Genomic DNA, 20,361 nt, shown 5'->3' on the forward strand with positions numbered 1-20,361 from the left:
GTTGGGACTTCATTTGTGCCTCAAATCGTCATTTTTTTACGTGTAAACTTGGTTGCAGATCACACAAAATACAGCAGACATCTTGCATGTCTTGAAAGCTACTGCATGTGTAAATGGCGCTTCGTATAACTGCGCATGCGCTATTTTCTGCTTTTGTCACACCAATAGGAGGCCTACTTTTCGCTCATTGCTATGCATAAATGAAACTTCTTGCAATCTCTGTTTTTAATAGAGAAATGACTGAATAAAACGTTAGATAGTCGAAGTAAGCTCAGTTAAGTCATTACGATAGTCTATTACTTCATGCCAGTATTATGTTTTGACTTTGGAGTCGAGAAACTACAAACATTTTTTCCCAAAAGATCGCCATGGAAATTTCAATGTGACTGTTATGAATGCTGCCCTCATACGATCAAAGAAGGAGAATGGGGTTGGTACCTGCTAAACGTGGATGTTCGACGGTCCTGACGAAAATTTCATCAGGGGTTTTAAGCTGATTTTCTACATAAGTACATATTTAAAAAAGAAACTTTCTCGTGTATTTTTTTTATTGTATCTTTTAAAATTTATTGCCTCTAATTTTGTATCATTACGCTGCAAAACAACCCAAGAAATGGCCGTGCAACGAGCCATTCTTTAGGGTAGCATTCTGCCCATTGACCTTTTTTGTGTGAAAATCAATTTTTGGTTGAAACTAGTGAGAACTTGTTTTTTTTTATGCGCTACCTTAGCCGTGCAATTACTCGCTATATTTTAGTCAAGTGGCACAAGCCAATTAACTTTTAAGTTTATAAAAACAAATTGCGTTTCCTTATGTTTTTCTTTAATTTTTAACCAATTAATCTATTCTTATAAACCTTTGTATTCAGCCCTTCGCTGCGAAGTTTTAATGGTTTTATAAAACCAATAATGATAATTTAAAAAAAAATGCAGATGATTTTGTTCCTAGTTTCAATCAAATAGAGTGAACATAGAGTGAAATTCATATAAAACTTTTAGAAAGTATAGCTAAAAAAAGGAGAGATATTGCGGACGCTAGGTGGCGGCAGATTCCTGCCGGCCCCTGAAATCAGCACACCATTTTGTTATGCATCACATTGGGTGCGTTCGTTTACCTTCCTCGGGTCGGCCCCGGCGTGTGGTGTTTTTTTTGCAGGACGAACGTGTGCAGATTATTACCCACATTCGTCCTGGAAAAAAAACCGCCACACACCGGGGTCGACCTAGGGAAGCTAAACGAACGCACCCTTAGTGTTCCCTTTTCGGTACCTTAATGTAGACCAAGTACACAAGAAGGAAACGAAAGGACTCCATCGGGAAATTCTGTAAAGACTGGTGGGCTCCACAATGACATTTGAGTACAAAGTCTATGAGAAACTTTTCAGTGCAGGGACAAAGGAAAGAACAAAAGAATGCTCGACAGGGGTGCAGTTTTGGTTAATTATTACGAAAAGCCGTTTTACAATAAGAATTTAGAATTATAATTATTCTAAGAGAGTGCGTTGACTTCCGGAAATCGTCCAACTGAAACTCAAGCAGCTGATGGGAGAAGAAGTGATGAGACACGGTTGGCAAGTTGTATCAGAGGGTCGGTGTCAACAGATCTCTGGACGAGTTGTGTCTGTCAAAAATACAAACAAATAAACATTAATAAATAAACATTGTGAAACATAATAAGATTGATGACCCATCAAGTCTCTATCAAGCGTTCGATAGCTGATTCTAGGCGAACGCAAAAAAAAAAAAAAAAAAAAAAAAAAAGTAAGCCAAAATAATAAAAAAAATAGAGAAAATGTCGACTCAATTAAGGGGAAAATGTGTGCGCAAAAATTGGCTCTAATTTTGCCTTAATTCGTTTATTTTGATTAGTCCCATTTTACGGTCTTTAGACAGTGGTTCAGAATTAGCATTCCAGAAGAAAAAAAACAATCACCCAATTAAAGCTGTTAAACACGTAAAAAAAAATACCTTTGTGCAGATGTCAGGAATGTCAAACCATTTTCCTGGGTCAGCGATTCCCTGCGTATAGTTGAGGTAACCAGACGAGCTCATGATCGGAAAAGCTGAAAGTAAATAGGGAAAACAAAGGGCGTTATGACCAGCATTTCTGATGTAAAACAATGGAAAAGTGTACTGCGCATGACTCTCAGCCAGTGACCTTTCACGCGAGTGGCGGTCAATGCATATTCGGTTTGCTATTTTTATCCTTGATAACTTGTCTTGCCCATCCCCTGATGCAGAGTAGATTTCGGAGTTTGGGAGGCTACTCATGTTCTGAAAAGAACTGTCCTGGGATCTGCTCCCGGAGGTTGCAAATCGACCGGGGAGTTCTGTGCTTAGTGCGATCGGGACTTTTACCTAAATGCTATTCACAGGGAACACAAACGTTGTTAATTCACCGGTTTGGTGACTTTAGTTGTAAAACATTCTAAATTGTCCCTGGCAGTAATACGGAAAAACAGGCCATCCGTTTCCTATTTTTTGTATTTTTTATCCGTGTTATGTTTTGCATACATACATGGTTGCTGAAGGGTCTTCCCGGTGACGATGGCACCAACTGGTATGCAGCCATCATGGGTAACCGAGAACGACACATTCCCTTCCACTGGCGATGGTGCCTTGGCATAGTAGGAGTAGGAGTCTGCTTGCAGTTGGTTATCACCAATGAAGTAAGTTCCCACAAACTGCGCAGTTTCTTTAAAAGAAAATAAATAATGATAATAATAATATTGAAGTCTTATATAGCGCACGTATCTACCAACAAGGTACTCAAGTCGCTTAGTTTCTAATTTTTTTTTTACAGAAAGATAGATATTGAAGTTATGAATTCTGAGACCCAATTATGTAGCACATTATAATGGTTTACAAGGCGCATTCAGCAGCCACAGCCAGTAACAACGGGGCGAACCCCTGCTCTTTACAATAAGTGCACCGTGTATTTTACGTGCGTCACACAACACACGGGACCAACGGCTTTACGTCCCACCCGAAGGGCGAATAAGTATACGTTTGGAATTCACTCTTAAATTGAGAATCGTTTCACTTCAAAGTAATGAGGTTACCAAACAAAATTACGGATTTTTCTTCGAACATGGATAAAACCGCTCCGGATTCTCGGCGATATCTCAAAAAACGCTCACACCTTTTGAAATGAAATTACCAGTGGTAAGTTTGATTGTATCAATCATCTACATTTAAATACATTATTAAACAAATCGAGCGGTTTCAAAATAGGCTCAAGTTGAATCATGATTTTTCTCGTGACCCAGAAGGCTGATCGATCTTAAACTTCTACAGGTTTGTCTGTTTATATGTTGGATTACATAAAGTGCTTGCACTGTGCCAGCGACTGTTTTGTGAGTAAAAAATAATTCTGTAATGTTCCTTTAACTGGCACACCGTGAAGTCTGTGTGATGTGAATCATTTATCACGGATGTAACACATTGTTCTGCCATGTTTTAGGCAATGCATCTCATCTCATGATTTATGTTTACATAATCTTCTTTTAAAACGGAACATAGCTTACTTGGTGTGCATGAAGGAAAATCACCTGTTGCTGCACTCTTGGTGCATTGTTTTCCAATAATGGTGTACATGTAATTCTGAAGAAGATGAAGAAAAAGACAAACAAACACAGGCGGTTAAAAAAATTGTAAAGTTAGGCGACGATTTGTATGTTAAAAAACAATTTATACTTTAAACTGCGTTTTTAATTTTGTGTCGACCAGTTTTTATTTTTATTTTTTAAATGTTGCTTTCCATTCCCGTTTGTCTTCTTCACTCAAGTAATCTTTATCATTGTATTTAACATAACAAATATGTGATTTTAATTCAATTTTATTGTAAACCAAATTCCCCTAATCTTTGACTTTTTAATTGGTGATGTGTATTTTTACATAAAATAAACCAACATTGAATTTGAATTTGAATTTGAAGAATCTTACCTCCTTATAGTCTATTATGACCTTGATTGAAGAAATTTTTCCCATGGTCTCTGTTTGTATCAATTCTCCGGCTCGATTATTGGTGAAGTCGAACGCACCCATGATATAATTATTTTGGACAATGGGCATTCCAGTCGGTAGCACCAACCCATTCACTTGGCCTGGGGAAAAGGAAAGACAATCTTTGGTCGTTACTGAACTTTCACCATAAAATGTGTGGTTAGGGATTTTGTTTTACATTACTGCCTACCTCAGTCCATCCTAATTAAAGACAGATTAAAATTTCATTTGTTTCAACCAGGGCCCAATTTCATGGTTCTGCTAACCGAATTCTGCACTTACGATCACAATTCTCCGCTTACGTGCAAGCGCCGAATTTCTGCGTTAGCTGTAAGCGTAGAATGGGGAGGGGAGTACGCACGCGCACAAGCCAAAATTCCCCACTAACCCGTGAAATACGCTTGACGTAAGCACAGAATTCCCTGCTTCCGTAAGCGCCGATTATTTGCCTACGGTAAGCAGAGCCATGAAATTGGGCCCAGCTTTTCAGTAGTTTTTTCTTTCTTTTATTTCCCTTCATCTGATGCTTTTGTCTTTCCATGCGTTTTGAGCACCCTACTATAGGTGGATAATGCGCAATATAAATATCCATTATCATCATTTATTATCACTTGAGCCTTTTGATATAGGTTCAAGAATACTACCATGCAGACAACGTTATTTTAAAGGGGAAAACAAGGTGTTTTTTGTTGTAGAAAATATTCGTATTCGTGAAGTATTGTGGTTCAAAAGTTTGCATTTTTGAAACAAAAAATATTTGTCATCATGACGTCATAGCTTGTTATCAAGACATTGAGATAAAGTTTTTTCAAGGTCATTAAACAATTTTGAGCTTGCATTATAATACTTCGAAGTGACATGCTTTATATATACTATATATATATACTAGTGAAAGCTGCTGTTTAGGCTTATAAAAATAACAAAATGTCTTAGTTTTAAGAGTATTTAATACCAAACGTATGCCTACCCTTTTAGGTATCTCTTTTGTATACTAAAACATAGGTAGGCCTAACTTCCCCTGCACCCCTATAATGTTTCGACACAGCCCTACGTTCCGCTCACATAATATACACTGTAAACAAATTGGGTAAAAAAATGCCCAACTTTTTACCCAATTAAGGGCGAATAGTGAACTCCTCCAACTTTTGGGCAAAATATTACCCATCAAAGTTAGGCACTCTGATTGCCAAATAATTGGGTAATATTTCCTCATCAATAGTTGGGTATATTTTGGTAACCAACAGTTGCGTAATTTTTTGTTTACCCATTTTCTGGGTATTTAATAAATTATCAGTAACTCACTTATTGGGCGATGATTTTATTAATGATTTAACCCTTTTCGGTGTTATCCAACAAATGGTGAATGTATTTAACCCTTTGATTTACAGTTTCTTCTGTGATACGTCATACAACCAGGCGTAGAAAATATCTTTTCCACGATGGCAAACGGTGGTGAGCTGTGACCTTCCAAGGCCTTGTCATCTCTCTCAAAATCGAGAGGGTGCTCAGTGGTTTGTAGATGCTTTGGAAGGTTAGTTTTCAACTAAAATAAATACAGTTTGTTTCCTGTTCAGTTGTTGTACACAGTCGTGACAGTTGCACATAATGGCATGATAAAACTGAAACTAAAAACTGAAACTAATTCAACAGTAGTGTCACATTGTTGCTCCCTCTGCAACTGTCACGACTATGTACGACTGAATAGAAAACACAACTTCATATTTAGTTAAAAACTAACCTTTAAATTTGATCTATATCTACTGGGAAAACCCCGCTCATCACAGCCACTCCTCCACTCGCCATGTTGGAAAATATCGTTATGTTTTTTCATACCTTGCCCAACTTTTGGGCAACTCTTTGATCGTAGTGCGCATGATCGGATGATTTTGACCAATTAATGTGCATCATTTTAACCAACAATCGAAATTAACTAAAATTACCAAAAAAAGTTGCTCCAATAAATACGCAAAAGTGTAACCAAAAGTTATGATAAATTCAGATTACGAATTATTTGCCAAACACTTGCCCAAATTTTGTTCCGCTTTTTAAACACAAATTTGGCAAACAAAATGTTTGTCCAACACCAATTATTGGTTTTGTTGGGCAATTAATTGTTGAAGTTACTTTGCCCAACAAATGATTTGACCAACGTTTTTGCAGTGTACCCTCACGCTAATAGGGTTAGAGTTAAGGTTAAGTTGGGGTTAGGCATTAGGGGTGTCAGATCAGAACATAGGTGTGTAACCCATAAAAGTCTCCCCCATATTACTGTGAAGTTCACATTACCGATTGAAGCCTCAAACTGTTTAGGAAAACAGCAGCCCTGTTGGTTGGTTGGTGCTGATGCAGTTACCGCCACAAGGACGAACACACAAACTGTAGAGAAGTACATCTTCAGGTTTATAACAATTCTTGACAGGACTTGATACTGTATGGTAGGCCTACCTCAAAAATGTCAATGGTTTGGTTCAAGTGTGTCAAAGTGTTATGGTATAGTGCGTGGACAGAGCAGCCGGTTTTATATGCGTTCATCAAAGCATGCAGTGCAGGCGCCTGAATTTAAATTATTGTTTTCATTTTATTGATACAAGGCCACAGCCTCGTACCCGGAACCTCTCCACCCAAAGCATGCACAGATTATTTAAACGCATTGACTACGTATGAGATCGAGGTTTGCATTGTACGTGTACAATTATATCACTCCCCTTTATTGTACAATGACGTCACCACTTAGTAATAACTATTTATAGCAAGCGTGTGCAGCAGTCTCGTGACTGACCTAGATCACGTAAAAATCACGGGGGGTATTATAGGCATCAGAATTTACAAGTTAATCTAACTTTTCTATATAGGCTAACAATTTAAACATAAATTCAGTTAAACCAACAAGAGTAGCCCTTTTTATTTATTTTTTTGTCGGCTAGTTCAAAATAATGAAGCACTTTGTCAATAAACGTTGCGCCGTTTCTCTTCAATATTAATATGATGCAATAATAGTTTGGAGCACAATATTGGACAAGATGTTTTCCTTATCCGTATAGTAATACTGCATGATAGGGTTTTACACAAAAATGACCCAATTGACAATGGCACTGGACACGGTTGGTTTGTGAAAATGTTGGCTCAAATGGCCCTCGATTTTGCATAAGAATAATAAGAGAAGAAAAAAACACTAATGTTGTATATTTTGTGTGCTTTCAGATGCATAATAAAAGGCTTCAGTTGAAGTCTTTTATTATTTGAGCGAGAAACTACCTCCTCCTTGGTGTCGTCTCATTATAGAATTAAACTGTTTTTCATGCGGATGAGCAAAACGAAGGAGCATGAAAGTATGTTTTTATGCTTGTAATTATTTTGAGCAATAACCAATAGGCCTATAGTGTCCAGTGCCTTTAATGTTAAGGATGTGTGGTTTTAACCAATTGGGTTAATTTGGGTTAATCCATAACCGACTGAAACAGTTGTTGACAGGGACACTGTTCAAACTTCCACACAATGGAGGTCCAATGGTCAAAATGGTAAACGAACCTTATAAACTGATCTCAAACAGAAACTTGTTTTGATCGACTTGAGCGTCGTTTTCATGTTTGCTTAAAACCAATAATCGGTGATTCGTCATCGGGATTGATAATGGCATTAGAATGGCGTCGTTTGAGCAAACATGCTGAATATACAAATTAATATAAGTTGGGATTATAAAAAAAAAAATAATAATAATAATAATAACACAAATTTTAATGTATAAATTCTGACGAAGGTCCGGTTTGGATCGAAAGCAATTAGGCCATCTCCTCTAATAATAATTTTAAATTAAAATACATATACAACATGCCTGATGTTGTGGCACAGGATGGGTATGTACACACATTCATACCGGGTAACAAAAGAGGAAAATAGGGTCCACGTTCGGGAAAGAGGTCCACAGTTGGAAAACGTGTACAAAACCAACGGGAGCTGTTGTCAAATATACAAACGAGGGACAATAGGAGGTCCACTGCAGGCGTTTAGTTTGTGTGTGTGCGTGCCCCCGCCCCCTCCCCCTCCCCACAATGTCCCACTACTGTAACACTCTCTTTTCCTTGGTACAGATAGAAGTAGTCTACTCCATCAGGGGTCGATTTCACAAAGAGTTAGGACTAGTCCCAACTTAGGACTAGTCCCAACTTAGGACTAGTCCTTATAGAGATATCATAAACGTACAGCTAGTCCTAAGTTAGGACGAGTAAGTCGAGATAAGACTAGTCCTAACTCTTTGTGAAATCCACCACAGGTCCTCTAAACACTGTATACGATTCCCAGAGCAATGTGAATACACAATACCGGTTGGGGGGGGGGGGGGGTTACATCATGCCACGTGTCCAGCGCCAACTTTCAAAACAAACAATGAATCAATAAGTTCAAGAGGTGTGTGATGACATCATGTTTAAATTTAACTTGTACAGCGCCTTGGGGTTAGCATTTTGTATGTGTAAAGACTTAGTTAAAGCATGTTAAAGTGCTCAGACCTTGTGAACTTTTGTTGATTTTGAGTCATGCGCCGTTTGTTCTTTCAGTGTTATCACTACTACAGCACTGACTACAGCACTGACTATAGTGACGAACACTTAAATAGAGAGAGCGGGCTCATACGGTACTGACTTATTTCGAAGTTTTCAGCTTTTTGGTGGACAAAATGAAGGTGTTCTTGGTATGTGCGTTTGTTATTTCAGTAGTTGGTGTAGTCACGTCAGCACCACCAAGCAAGGCTAAGTTTTGCTGTTTCCCCGATCAATATGAAGCATCAATGGGTAAGAGTAGTGCATCAATGTTTCCTATACCTCCGTTGTAGTGTGATATAGACATTGAATTACGTATGTCTACAGTGCTAAATCGATATACATGTACGTGCTGTTGGCATGCATGCAGTGAATGTATTAGTTTCACTAATGGACATTTGACATGTCTCATCATGAGACATTGCTGCACGGACGTACCAACTGAAATGGCCTAATGTAAATTACATGGTCCAATATGTCAAACATCCATGCAGTATCCGCCTCCATGATGTAGTTTAATATTGGACATTAGGAGTTCGGTACAGCGAATGTCTGCAATGCTAATGATGCTGTTGGTAGGCCTATACAATGAGTGTCTTCTTTTCATGAATATTGGACAATGGACACATATTGCTGTAGTCCATCGGCTCATGGAGGAATCCTCCATGATCGGCTGTACAAACCTACTACATGTATATTATGTGAATGACAATGTCCGATATGTCCAATATGTAAAACTAGTTTGATATTGAACATTCACGTACAGTGAATGTCCACTTTGCTATTTCGATTTTTGACATACAACCGGTTCATTTCAGATGCAACACTGTATAGCTCACAGGAGATTTTATCACGGTGCTACCGCAAACCCCACATACTCCTATAGACTTGATTCAAGTCCCGTTCTCGTGTGCGAGAGGTCCCTTAGCATATCGTGCCGTAAAGCAGTGCGCCCTCGCCGTCAAAATGTAACGCAGAGCATCACAAAACAATAGTTTTCTGGCGATGGCACGGGATTGGGACTTGAGTCAAGTCTAACCTACTCCATCCACGCAGTTTCAGGCCGAGAGGGCGTGCTTATTACTATTATTCATGGTTGTCTTTTCAGGCGAAGTTGATGGCTATGCTCTACCGAATGGGAAAGGAGGAGTTGCAAACAGCTTCTCAAAAATCGCTGTAGATTCTCAAAATGGACTGGCTGCTACCGAATTGACACAGATCTACAACGGCACAACGACCAAGTTGAAGATCATCATAAACTACAAGGAGGTAATGTTTTTGTTTTGCTATACAGGCAGTTTGATGTTTTTTATCAGTTTGAAAAAGAGTCACCTAATAATTGAACTTCAGGGTCATAGGTGACCTGAAACCAAATCGGATCCGGAGCAAAATTTACCAAGATACACGTCTCGTAGGTCTGACCCATTCCTAAGTAAGCTTGACCCGGAATCTGTGTCAAAATTACCCATAAACGAGTCAAACTGACCCGGAGCAGTAGTATTTCAATAGACAAACAAATGAACGCCATGTGTACGATTGTTCATTTCAGAAAGTGGATTACGTCATCGTTGGAGAAACATGCACAAAGGCTGTTATGAATGAGCCACAGTTTAGATGTGTTCCGGGTAAGTGGTAATAATGGAAAACTTCTGAACGCTAAGTGGCAGCAGACTTACCACGGAAATTTCCATTGTTTACGGTAACATCTGTACATTATCGAGAACCATTGATTTACCAAACTGAGTTATTAGTGCCGGATAGACTAAGGCTCGTTTGTGTATGAGTCCATAGGAAATTTATTTGAGACAGCGGACCAGTCTATGTTGTAAAAAAAAGCGGTTAAACGACCTTGAATTAGGTTTACCAAGCGTTTTCTCCTATAGTAGGAGTAATGGAAATGGGACTTACTTAAAAATGAATAAACAGAGATATATTTGCCAGTTGCTAGCTGGTATAACGTACCAGAGCTTTAGAACAAAAGTACGACCATAGGGCTTTTATTAAAATTGCCATGTAGCATAGTATAACTAAAAAGTAATTCTAACAACTATATTTTCTTCATTTGGTTTAGACAATGCTCAAGATGGAGGGACTTTTTACTTTGGTGATAAGGGGTTGGATGTAAACGTTTACACTTTCCCACTCAATCAGAAGGGACTATTTGAAGGCAACGTATCATTGACTGTTACCCGTGACAATTGCATCCCAGTCGGCACAACTTCGATTGGGCGGTCTTTGGATTCAACACTAGCACCATGTGAGTAACAGTAAAGAAGGTTTGTTATTTTATGCATAATTATGTTTATGCAAAGTGGTCTTTGACAATTACCAAAGGGGTCAGTGCCTTTAACTAAAGGAACCGTTTAGTAATCGAGTAAATGGCCCAAAATACCCTTACTGAGACTTTACATTACTTAATTATTGGACAACAAAATGAAGTCTGACCTGGGATAGGTTGAGGATTGCCAGAAAACCAAAAAGTTACCAAAAATATTCATCATCAAACAGTCGTCAGAAAACAATGAATTGTTCTTCTCTTTTTTACAACAGCCCTGCCAGTGATGAAGACTTCTGGTTTCGTCAACTTCGTGATCGGAGTCAAAGATCCCGATCATTGGTTCAAACTTCCATCCTTCTGCCCTAAAGTAAGTAAATGTCACCGTGGTCAGACTGATGGACCTGCAATCACAACGCTGTGGGTTCGAATCCCCAAGCTAACCATTGACTTCACAATGACTAGAACAAGTTTTGTCATAATCAGTTGTGCAATTTATAAGCAAAGACAACAATTAAACCAATGTTGCGAGAGATTTGCTGTTGCCAGCTTGGTGTTTATATCCCCTTGTTTGAACTTTGCCGAGTACCCTTCCTTGCCGGGAAGATCATCTAAACGACTACAACATCAAACGTGCCATGAATTTCTTAAATTTCATGATGTGAATGGATTGTAGTAAACAAAAACCTTGACTCTGTAAAGTGCTTTATGTAACACTGAAGTAGATTAATGTTACGTGCTATCTGATGACTTTATCAGGTGATACGAGAAACTCATCATGCAAATCAGTCCATGGCCTACGTCATAAACCATACATTATGTTTACAAATGCTCATCAGTGTGTGGGTTCGAGTCCCAGTCGTGCCAATTGTGTCCTATTATACACAAAACACTTAATGCCGCGTCCTTCAGATGGGACGTAAAGCTATTCGCGAAAGCGTTGTAGTGCGTTATAACGAATGATAAGGGAGGATTCGTAATAGGGAATTAGTGAATATTTGACTTAAAGTTTTCGTATTTATTTACAGGAAATATCTGAGAGATCAAAAAGATCTGTGGACGTCAATCCAGTGTCGGGGTTTTTGCCATTCACCAACCTCATGATGAAGTATGAGGAGTGACCTGCCAAACATCAAACAGCCGTAGAAGTCCAATACAGCTTAAAGACAATGGGCACTATTGGCAAAAGTCAAAGACCAGTCTTCTCACTTGGTGTATCTCAACATAAACATAAAATAAACAACCCTGTGAAAGTTTTTGCTCAATCGGTCATCAAAGTTGCAAGATAATATTAAAAGAAGAAACACCCATGTCACACAAAGTTGTGTGCCTTCAGATGTTTGATTTCAAACTCCTCAAATTCTAAATCTGAGGTCTCGAAATCAAATTCGTGGAAAATTACTTCTTTCTCAAAAACTACGTTACTTCAGAGGGAGCCGTTTTTCACAATGTTTTATACCATCAACCTCTCCCCATAACTTGTTACCAAGTAAGGTTTTATGCTAATAATTATTTTGAGTTATTACCAATAGTGTCCACTGCCTTTAACCGAGAACAGAGTTAGAACATAGACTTAAAACTAGTCGTTCAGTTTTTGATAATTAAAAAAAAAACAAGGTGTTCGTGAGTGATGTCATTTAATTAAGATTTAATTAATTGGTGACGACATTACTTTATATCAATCCAATGACTGGTTCAAGAGTGAACTTCCAATATAAAACTTCAACTTCCGGTTTGAACCGGAAGTCAAGATCTATTGGGTCACAATACGTGTAGCGTTTGTTGATTTCGTGATGTATAATTCCGATTCGAACCGTTTTCGTTGCAAAAATTAATTGTTTGCTCGTGACATTATTTTGTATCTAATAGTTTAATTCATTTTAATCAAACATGTTTAATACATTTATATTACCTTTATTAAGAAGTTGTGTCGCCTATTATACATACTCAAAGCAATTCATAAAATAAAACAGTTATAATAATAATATTATTCGTCGATTTTAATTGTGTTACAATAATTCTTTTTAGTCTAGACCAGATTTCAAAAAGGGGTCTACTTAAGGGGGTTAGCGGCATTGTTAAGCAAAAGTCGGTAACGTGCCTATTTTACCTATTTTGGGGCTGCTGATTCCGAAAATAGTAGATACCAAGGCTAATGTTTAGTCCTTGTCCCTGGAAAAAAATCACATTCAAAACAGCACAGAAAACCTAGCAGACGACAGTACTTTACATGCAAAAATAGTCAGGTTCTGCTGTAGTTCCATATAGAGGTTGTCAGGATTCCATGCAAGTCGGATATCCGGCTATAGTCAGGCTGTTGTTTCTAATGCTTTCGGTTTCCACAAGGTAGCCAATAAAACAAAATGTGACATGCAATGGTGTTTGAATGCTTGCAATTTATATGTCCACTATTTTACACAACTATACATCTAAATTGAGGCAATGAACTAGCTACTCAAGCCTCTCCATTTGTCTACACGTGGCGATCAGTTCAAACGGTTCCGGTGCCAAAGTAATCCCCATTCGTCCCTTGAGAGATGGCTCTGGCGCCCCCAACGGCAGAGTGAAATTAAATTGATGAAGAAGGTGGGTGAAAAACAAGAATACTTCCATGCTGGCCAGTCGCTCGCCTGGGCACATACGACGACCTATAAAGAGTATATCGAATGTCGGTTACTTCTAGAACAATATAAGTGATAGACTGGTTCCAGATCCCAAGTCATAGATATATGATTTGGGACCTAGAACCTATGGTCATGAGACCTGGGATCTACAGGCCCGCGAACTCTGCGACAATGAATGTCAACTTTGTTTACACTTATGGTAAACATTTCTTTCAAATTAATATAACAAGTTTAAGCCCAATGTAGACATGCCCGAAAAGCGATGCGTGAAATTCAACAAAATCAAACGGCGATTTTATTTTCAATTTACCCATTCTTACTCGATGCATTTTTGCTTTAGCAAACCTTTACAATATGATATCCCAGTTGTAACAACATTTTATTCATAAAAAGTTCAACAGTAAAGTGCTGTCAGAGGACTTCTTTGCAAGTCTATTTATGAATTTTAGAAATCAGGTTTAGTTAAAGGGGCACCCACCTGTTCCGTAAGGCAGAAAATGTTCATGTTTGCGGTATTGCCCTCTCTCGTCCAAGAAACGCTCCGGTCTAAATTGGTCTGGCTCCGGCCATGTCTTGGCGTTGTGCATGACGGCCCACATGACTGGCATGACCGTGGTGCCCTTCGGTATATCGTAGCCGTATAGTTTGGTGTCCTCTGTGGTTGCCCGGGGCACGGCTATAGGGTAAGATGGCAAACGTATATGGTTAAATTAAACATCTATCGGTAGGCTAAGTGTATTACATTATGGTAGGCAATTTTATACATCAGAAAAGATACAATATATCTGATTAATAGAAGTGTGTTTTAAAGAGTTGACTTACTTATTGCGGCAATGTAGCGTATTCTCTGAATCTCACTTATAACGGCCCTCGTGTAGTTCAACCGGGGTCGCTCCTCCATTGACGGCATACGGGCACGCCCAACCACCTCATCCAGCTCCTCCTGTACCCGGCACTGCACACCAGGATGCGCGATCATATAAAGCAGTGCCCATCTCAAAGTTAGGGCGGTGGTCTCCGTGCCTACTGCAAACAGATCAGCGATGACCCAGGTCAAGTTATCCTCTGTAAACGGTGACGTCTGCCCGTCGCTACTGCGTCTGCGTATCTCATTTAAATACGCGTCGATGAAGTCCCGGATGTTGTTCTTATTGAACGTCCCCAGGTGCTCGCGTACGGACTTTGTAACCAGACTGGATATAAGTTCCTGGAGGTTGGAACGGAATTTCCTAAACCCACTCAGCGGAACGTACTTTAAGAACGGGAAGAAGTTGACCAGTCCGGCCATTCCGGCCAGCTCGAAATTCTCCTGGAGTAGAGCGAGCATCCGTTTGAACCGGATACTATCGTACTCATACCGGGTTCCGTATACGATCGAGCAGACGATGTTAGACACCGCGGTGTTGAGGGAGTGGTTGGGATCCAACGGAACCGTCGGATTCGCCTTCAGCCGGTCACAGAGATAACAGATCTCGGTGGTGATATTTACCGCGAAGTTGTCCTTTCCAAGCCCCAGGCCACGGAGCGCGTTAAACGTCCATGCCCGCTGCTCCTTCCAGTGTTTGCCATAGAACGCTCCGGCAATACCTATTTGGGAGAAATAGAGTCAATACAATAACCTTTGGTCAAAAAGTAACACAATAGATTTTAGTTTATGATGCAAGTTCATTTTGGCATTAGAAAGATATCTGATTTGAAGGTCTGACGTGATCAGGGGCGTATAACCAGCTACATTCTTATTTTGGGGCAAGATTTACAATACGTAATCCCCCTCTGTTTTATAAACGCTACTGTCAGCCAGACGTAGCTCTATGGGGGATACCCTTGAGCCAAAACGGAATTTGATTTTACTTTATATTTACTCGAACTTAAACTGATGGTAATAGTGTCCTACCCTAAACCAAGTAGACCTTACATGATTTTTCCAGAATATAGTAATTATAGGCAGTGTATGCCGACCATGCCTCCGCATATAGAGTCAAGTATTTACACACACACTATACGATCTACATATTGACTGTGCGATGTGTAGAATAATTGATATGAGAGCTAGAAGTATAGGCTCGAGTGGGGGTCAACCAAGTTCAAGGATAAAGAGCACTGCCCCGAATGGGACTCAAAGAACCGACGGTCTGCCTTTTTTATAGCCGCAATAAATTTTCGTGTGAATATTTACAACTGTAACGGTGGCGGTCCATAATTACATGTAATAAATTCTCGCTGTGTGTTAATCTGACCCTAGTGGTGTACCATTAAACCGCAAACGAACCACACACAGACACAAAGTCCAAGGTTAGAATTTACCTTGTTTTAGGGTCCTTAAATAGGGCATGCACATTTCCGGTTTAAAATAACCCGAAACTTAATCAAAAATATGTTACTGACCCGGGTTTAGACCCGACTCAGATATGGGTAAAATGTCTGTTTCATTTCTGACCCGTTTGGGGTCAACATGATACAGAACTCGAAAAACATACACCTTACTGACCCTGTCTCCAAGGTTGACCCGGAAGACCCGAGTCAGATATGAACAGACCCTACCCTGTATGATATTGTGATCCGTTTCTGGATCAAAATTACCCGGCAATTGAATGAAACAATTCCTTTAACTGGCCCAGGTTTCCGGTCATGTTAAACCAAATGACCCCTAGCAGACAAGGACATTCTCTGCATCACTTCTGACTGAGGTCAACTTGACCAGGGATTCAAACAAAAAAACACCTTACTGACCCGGGTTTCCGGTCATGTTGACCCGGAATATCTGACTCAGATATAGGTATGGACATTACAAACTATTCAACTATTCAATGCAGGCCTTTTGATCTCTTTTCAAAGCCAATGTTTTGAAATCTGATCAAACAGTAAACTTGCGGATATAACCATGTATTAAAACTCTTTTGGAGGAATGTGGGATCAAAAGAGAGCCGGTTTGGTCTCGCATTTCCAACAGTATACTCTGTTCGTCTTCAGTGAAATCCCTTTAATATTGCCGGCCTGTCCCTGTGGATTATCACAGTAACACTTTGGGATAAATTGAACGGGGTTAACTCCCTGTGCGGTAATACGTATCACACTAATATTTAAGAATGGAAGGAGTATAAGTTATTTATTACTTTTATTTGACAGTGGCTAGACAGTTTTAAGTAGGCCCTACCCTAGAACGTGGACCGGGATCAAACACTAGAGGTATGTGGCTTTAGGTCGTGGTGTTTTTGGGGAGGATGTTTTTGAATAGTTTACCATAGGCCGGAAAGCCACAAGCAAACCAGGTTATAGAATAGTCATGTATTTGTTTGTTTGTCAGATACAAATGCAGAAGATAGTTTGATGAGCAGAACAAAAATAGCTGTAATGTGGATGGGAAAGTTAGATGGGGGTTTTAACCACACATTGTGTTATGTATTTGAAATGATATCAAGTAATAAACCATACGGGAAACTCACTGGATATATTGATTTATAAGCTCAGACAAGTCAAAGTTGGTAGAGCGACGGCACGTCAAATGGGAGGTCGTTGGTTCAATTCTCGCTCATATCAATGTTTTCTTTTTTGTTAAACCTAATGGATTAGGAATCTTTGAAAGCTATCTTTCGGTCACCATATTCACGAGAAAATAAGTGAGAAAAAACCTGCTAACATAAAAATGTGTTCACTTTAGTTTCAAATAGTCGGGTTTGTGACTCGATCGCGAGATAAGAACTTCACTCATTTTTCAAAACCTTGCAGCATTTCAGGAAAAAAACATTTCAGGTGAAGTTTCCATCTTGACAATCTTTATATGCTCCATATAAAGCTGTATGAAAATTAGTATTATACAATAAGATGAGTTTAGCAGCAACATTGTATACGGCATTACTAACAGTGCACTATTTCACACGACCACATCGCAAGAGTAGGGAAGTAATTCGCACCAATTCAGCTCAAGGTAGACCCCAGCGTGTAGCAGCTAATACAAATATGCAACGTTCAATTCAATAACACATTTTGATCAACTTAATTAGGCCACGTGCTCGATTACATCGATGCTCCAGAAAAGAACAGTACCAAGAAACTCAGTTTCCCAGTGCTGTTGGTGTTTTTTATTGAATCAGTCACCCACCCATCACTATCTCCATCAGGAAAACCTTGACTTAGCGCATGTTTATGAAACAGGACTTCATAATAAAAAACCTCGGACTAAACTCGCCCTCAGGGCTAACTCTTACTTAGCTTGAAAGCCGACTTAAAGGCAATGGACACTAATGGTAATTACCCCAAATAATTGCTTATCTTGGTAATGAGCAATGGAGACCTATTGATAGTATGTGAGAAACGGCTCCCTGTATGCTCTGAAGTAACATAGTTTTTGAGAAAGAGGTAATTTCTCACTCAAACAATGAAAATCTTTATCCTTTGTGCATCTAAATTGTGCAACAAGGCTGTTTTTTATTTGGTTTGCGGTAACACCAAGTGTATGTCTACTTGCCAGGTAGATGGTGTTTTCTTTCATTATTCTCTTGCAACTTCGATGACCAACTGAGTCCACATTTTCACAGGTTTGTTATTTTATTCATATGTTAGGATACATCAAGTGATAAAACTGGTCTTTGACAACCACCAAAGGTGTCCAGTGCCTTTAAGGCCACATTACGGAAAGACAACAAAAAGTCCCTGTAAACTGCTCCTTTATAACTTTCAATGAATTGGTCAAGCGTCCTTCTGTAACAATACAGATCAACTCGGCCTTCCCACACTTCGAATTCATTGCCGTCCACTCTGCTGGACGCACGTTCGCCCTTGCTCCGATCACGTCAGCGAACTTGAGCTCAAGTTGGCTTAAAAAAAATAATAAAAAAGAAAAAACCCGCAAAGGCATTTCATACGAAAGCGGTCGCCACATGACCAAAGTTATCTATCGTATACGATAAGTTTGGATGTATCGTGTACGTACACTATAATTATAAACTTATCGTGTACGTACAGGATAACTTATCGTGTATATACACGACACATTCAAACGTATCATGTACGTACACGACAACTTAATGTACGTAGACGATTCATCCACTTAGTATGTACACGATAAGGTTTTTTATTCTTGTGGCGGCAATATGCGTCCGTAATTTCGCAACTCACATGAGTTGTATTAATTTGTTTGCCAGTTTTCCGTTCGAAACACGTACATCTAAAACAAGCTTGGTTATTTAGTTTCATAATATTGTCTGTTTCTTCAACTTTTCCAGTCTCTAATCTCTTAATAATAAGGGTTGAACAAATAGATCAAGTCTATTCAGAGCCCGAGATTCCGTAAGTATTCCGTAAGTATAAAGACGATAGACAGATGGGCGAGCCTTAACATGATTCCGACCTCGGTCGACTAGAAAGAGAGAGACGAAGACGATTTGACTTGAGCTGGAATTGAACCTTCTACCTGTGGATTAACGTGCCGGCGCTCTACTAAAATGAGCTATCTAGCCCTAATGTTGGCGGTCTCCCTATCAGGGGATGGAGTTTGGTTTGACCATACATGTTACTTTACTTCCTATAGATCTCTAGTGGACATCTCTACTAACCTTTTCCTTCTCGAATCTCAGTGAACATCGGCAGCCTTGGTCGGTCGCTGAAAGCATCTCCAGACCGACCCAGTGCCTCTGTGATAGACTCATAGTCCCCAAGAACCACCACACGATGCACGCCGAAGTAACAGGTGAACAACCCGCCGTACTTAGCGGCTACCTCAGCCAGCCTCTCATGGGGTGCACTCATGCCTAGAGACGGCAGGATGCCCAGGAAGGGCCAGCCTCTCGGTCCCGGTGGTAGGTTGAGGGATGGTTTACTAAGGTACTCTCGAATCACCCAGACCAGCAGCCAGACAGACGTGAAGACCAAGATGACCAATTTGGCAGTGAACAGGAGGCTCTTCTCCTGGTTAAAACCAGGGGTAGGTTCGCGTCCACCCTCCATACTTTTTATCTCTACAACTGGTAACACCCTTCTTGCATCAATCAGAAACTTATCTAATATGAGGTATTAATAAAACAAACACCCACATCCGGAAGTTGTCTAGTGTGAGTTATCGGAAACAATTTTCAAAGGTTTACCCGCTTATCATTTACGATAGTGCAATGATCGTCTGAGTGATTCGCCTTTATAGCTATGCCTTTATTCATATGTAAATCTTTTTAATATCCACTGTGACGTAGTGACTTAACTGTCATACCATTTTTTTATGGACACTATGCGTTGACACGTGTTTGAGTCGGTGGTCGAACTTGACTCTACGTGGAGTGTCTATTAGAAGTGTGGCCTCGTTTTTTTCTATACTAGATTTTTTTTTTAGCTTACAGACAGAACTTGAGGACATTCTCAGTGGCGGGTCTAGACTTTGACAATAAACAGTTGAGGGGATCCACAAAGTTTAGTTTAAACAAGATTTTCGACTGCCGTCAGCAAATAGACTAACATTAGCTGAACAAGCAAGCGTACGCTGCGAGCTGTCTCTTTGACGGCGAGACAAACTAGCAGTACATAGAGCCCTTCCTCGTAAAAAAAGGCCAAATAAAAATAAAAAACAGTTAATCGTCCCCTCACTCATCCTTTTTGAGGCCGCATCTTTTTCTTTTCTTTCTTTTCAAAAAGATAAATGTTTTGTGTATGTCTCATTTAACCTTTTTTTTTAAAAGAACTTGTAACAACATAACGTTAGTGGCGACTTTAAAGTAAAGAATAGGTGGCCAGTTTGAATAATGTATGTAATTTGAAGAAATACACAAAAAAGGCCCTCATGGATGATCCTCCTCTTTTTTTTTTTTGAAAAACACGGACGATCAACTGGTATATTTTTGTTACTTGGCCTAACCCCACTGTGGTCATGATAACCTAATTTTCAGTACGGGGTGCGGCGAATGGTATGTGACAAACTTCACTGGTACTCTACGCGAAA

The 20,361-nt window shown here is 39.5% G+C and overlaps 3 protein-coding genes across 3 annotated transcripts; 1 reads left to right on the top strand and 2 right to left on the bottom strand.

The window, feature by feature from the left end:
• Nucleotides 1–275: 275 nt before the first annotated feature.
• Nucleotides 276–6,576, bottom strand: LOC139938400 (ependymin-related protein 1-like). Its single transcript, XM_071933905.1, has 6 exons — nucleotides 6,292–6,576; nucleotides 3,946–4,106; nucleotides 3,528–3,603; nucleotides 2,519–2,695; nucleotides 1,969–2,063; nucleotides 276–1,621 (listed from the first exon to the last, which is right to left on the bottom strand). The coding sequence occupies exons 1-6, from the start codon at nucleotides 6,395–6,397 to the stop codon at nucleotides 1,532–1,534; spliced, it is 705 nt and encodes a 234-aa protein (XP_071790006.1). The 5' UTR covers nucleotides 6,398–6,576; the 3' UTR covers nucleotides 276–1,531.
• A 1,927-nt stretch (nucleotides 6,577–8,503) lies between these two features.
• LOC139938888 (development-specific protein LVN1.2-like) lies at nucleotides 8,504–13,191 on the top strand. Its single transcript, XM_071934537.1, has 6 exons — nucleotides 8,504–8,792; nucleotides 9,649–9,809; nucleotides 10,090–10,165; nucleotides 10,612–10,797; nucleotides 11,091–11,185; nucleotides 11,844–13,191. Exons 1-6 carry the CDS (start codon nucleotides 8,678–8,680, stop codon nucleotides 11,934–11,936), a joined length of 726 nt encoding a protein of 241 aa, XP_071790638.1. The 5' UTR covers nucleotides 8,504–8,677; the 3' UTR covers nucleotides 11,937–13,191.
• On the bottom strand, nucleotides 12,443–19,516 carry LOC139938887 (cytochrome P450 2U1-like). Its single transcript, XM_071934536.1, has 4 exons — nucleotides 18,992–19,516; nucleotides 14,262–15,026; nucleotides 13,918–14,115; nucleotides 12,443–13,463 (listed from the first exon to the last, which is right to left on the bottom strand). The coding sequence occupies exons 1-4, from the start codon at nucleotides 19,380–19,382 to the stop codon at nucleotides 13,267–13,269; spliced, it is 1,551 nt and encodes a 516-aa protein (XP_071790637.1). The 5' UTR covers nucleotides 19,383–19,516; the 3' UTR covers nucleotides 12,443–13,266.
• Nucleotides 19,517–20,361: the final 845 nt, after the last annotated feature.

This window comes from Asterias amurensis, chromosome 6 (assembly GCF_032118995.1).
Source record: "Asterias amurensis chromosome 6, ASM3211899v1".
NCBI lineage: Eukaryota > Metazoa > Echinodermata > Asteroidea > Forcipulatida > Asteriidae > Asterias > Asterias amurensis.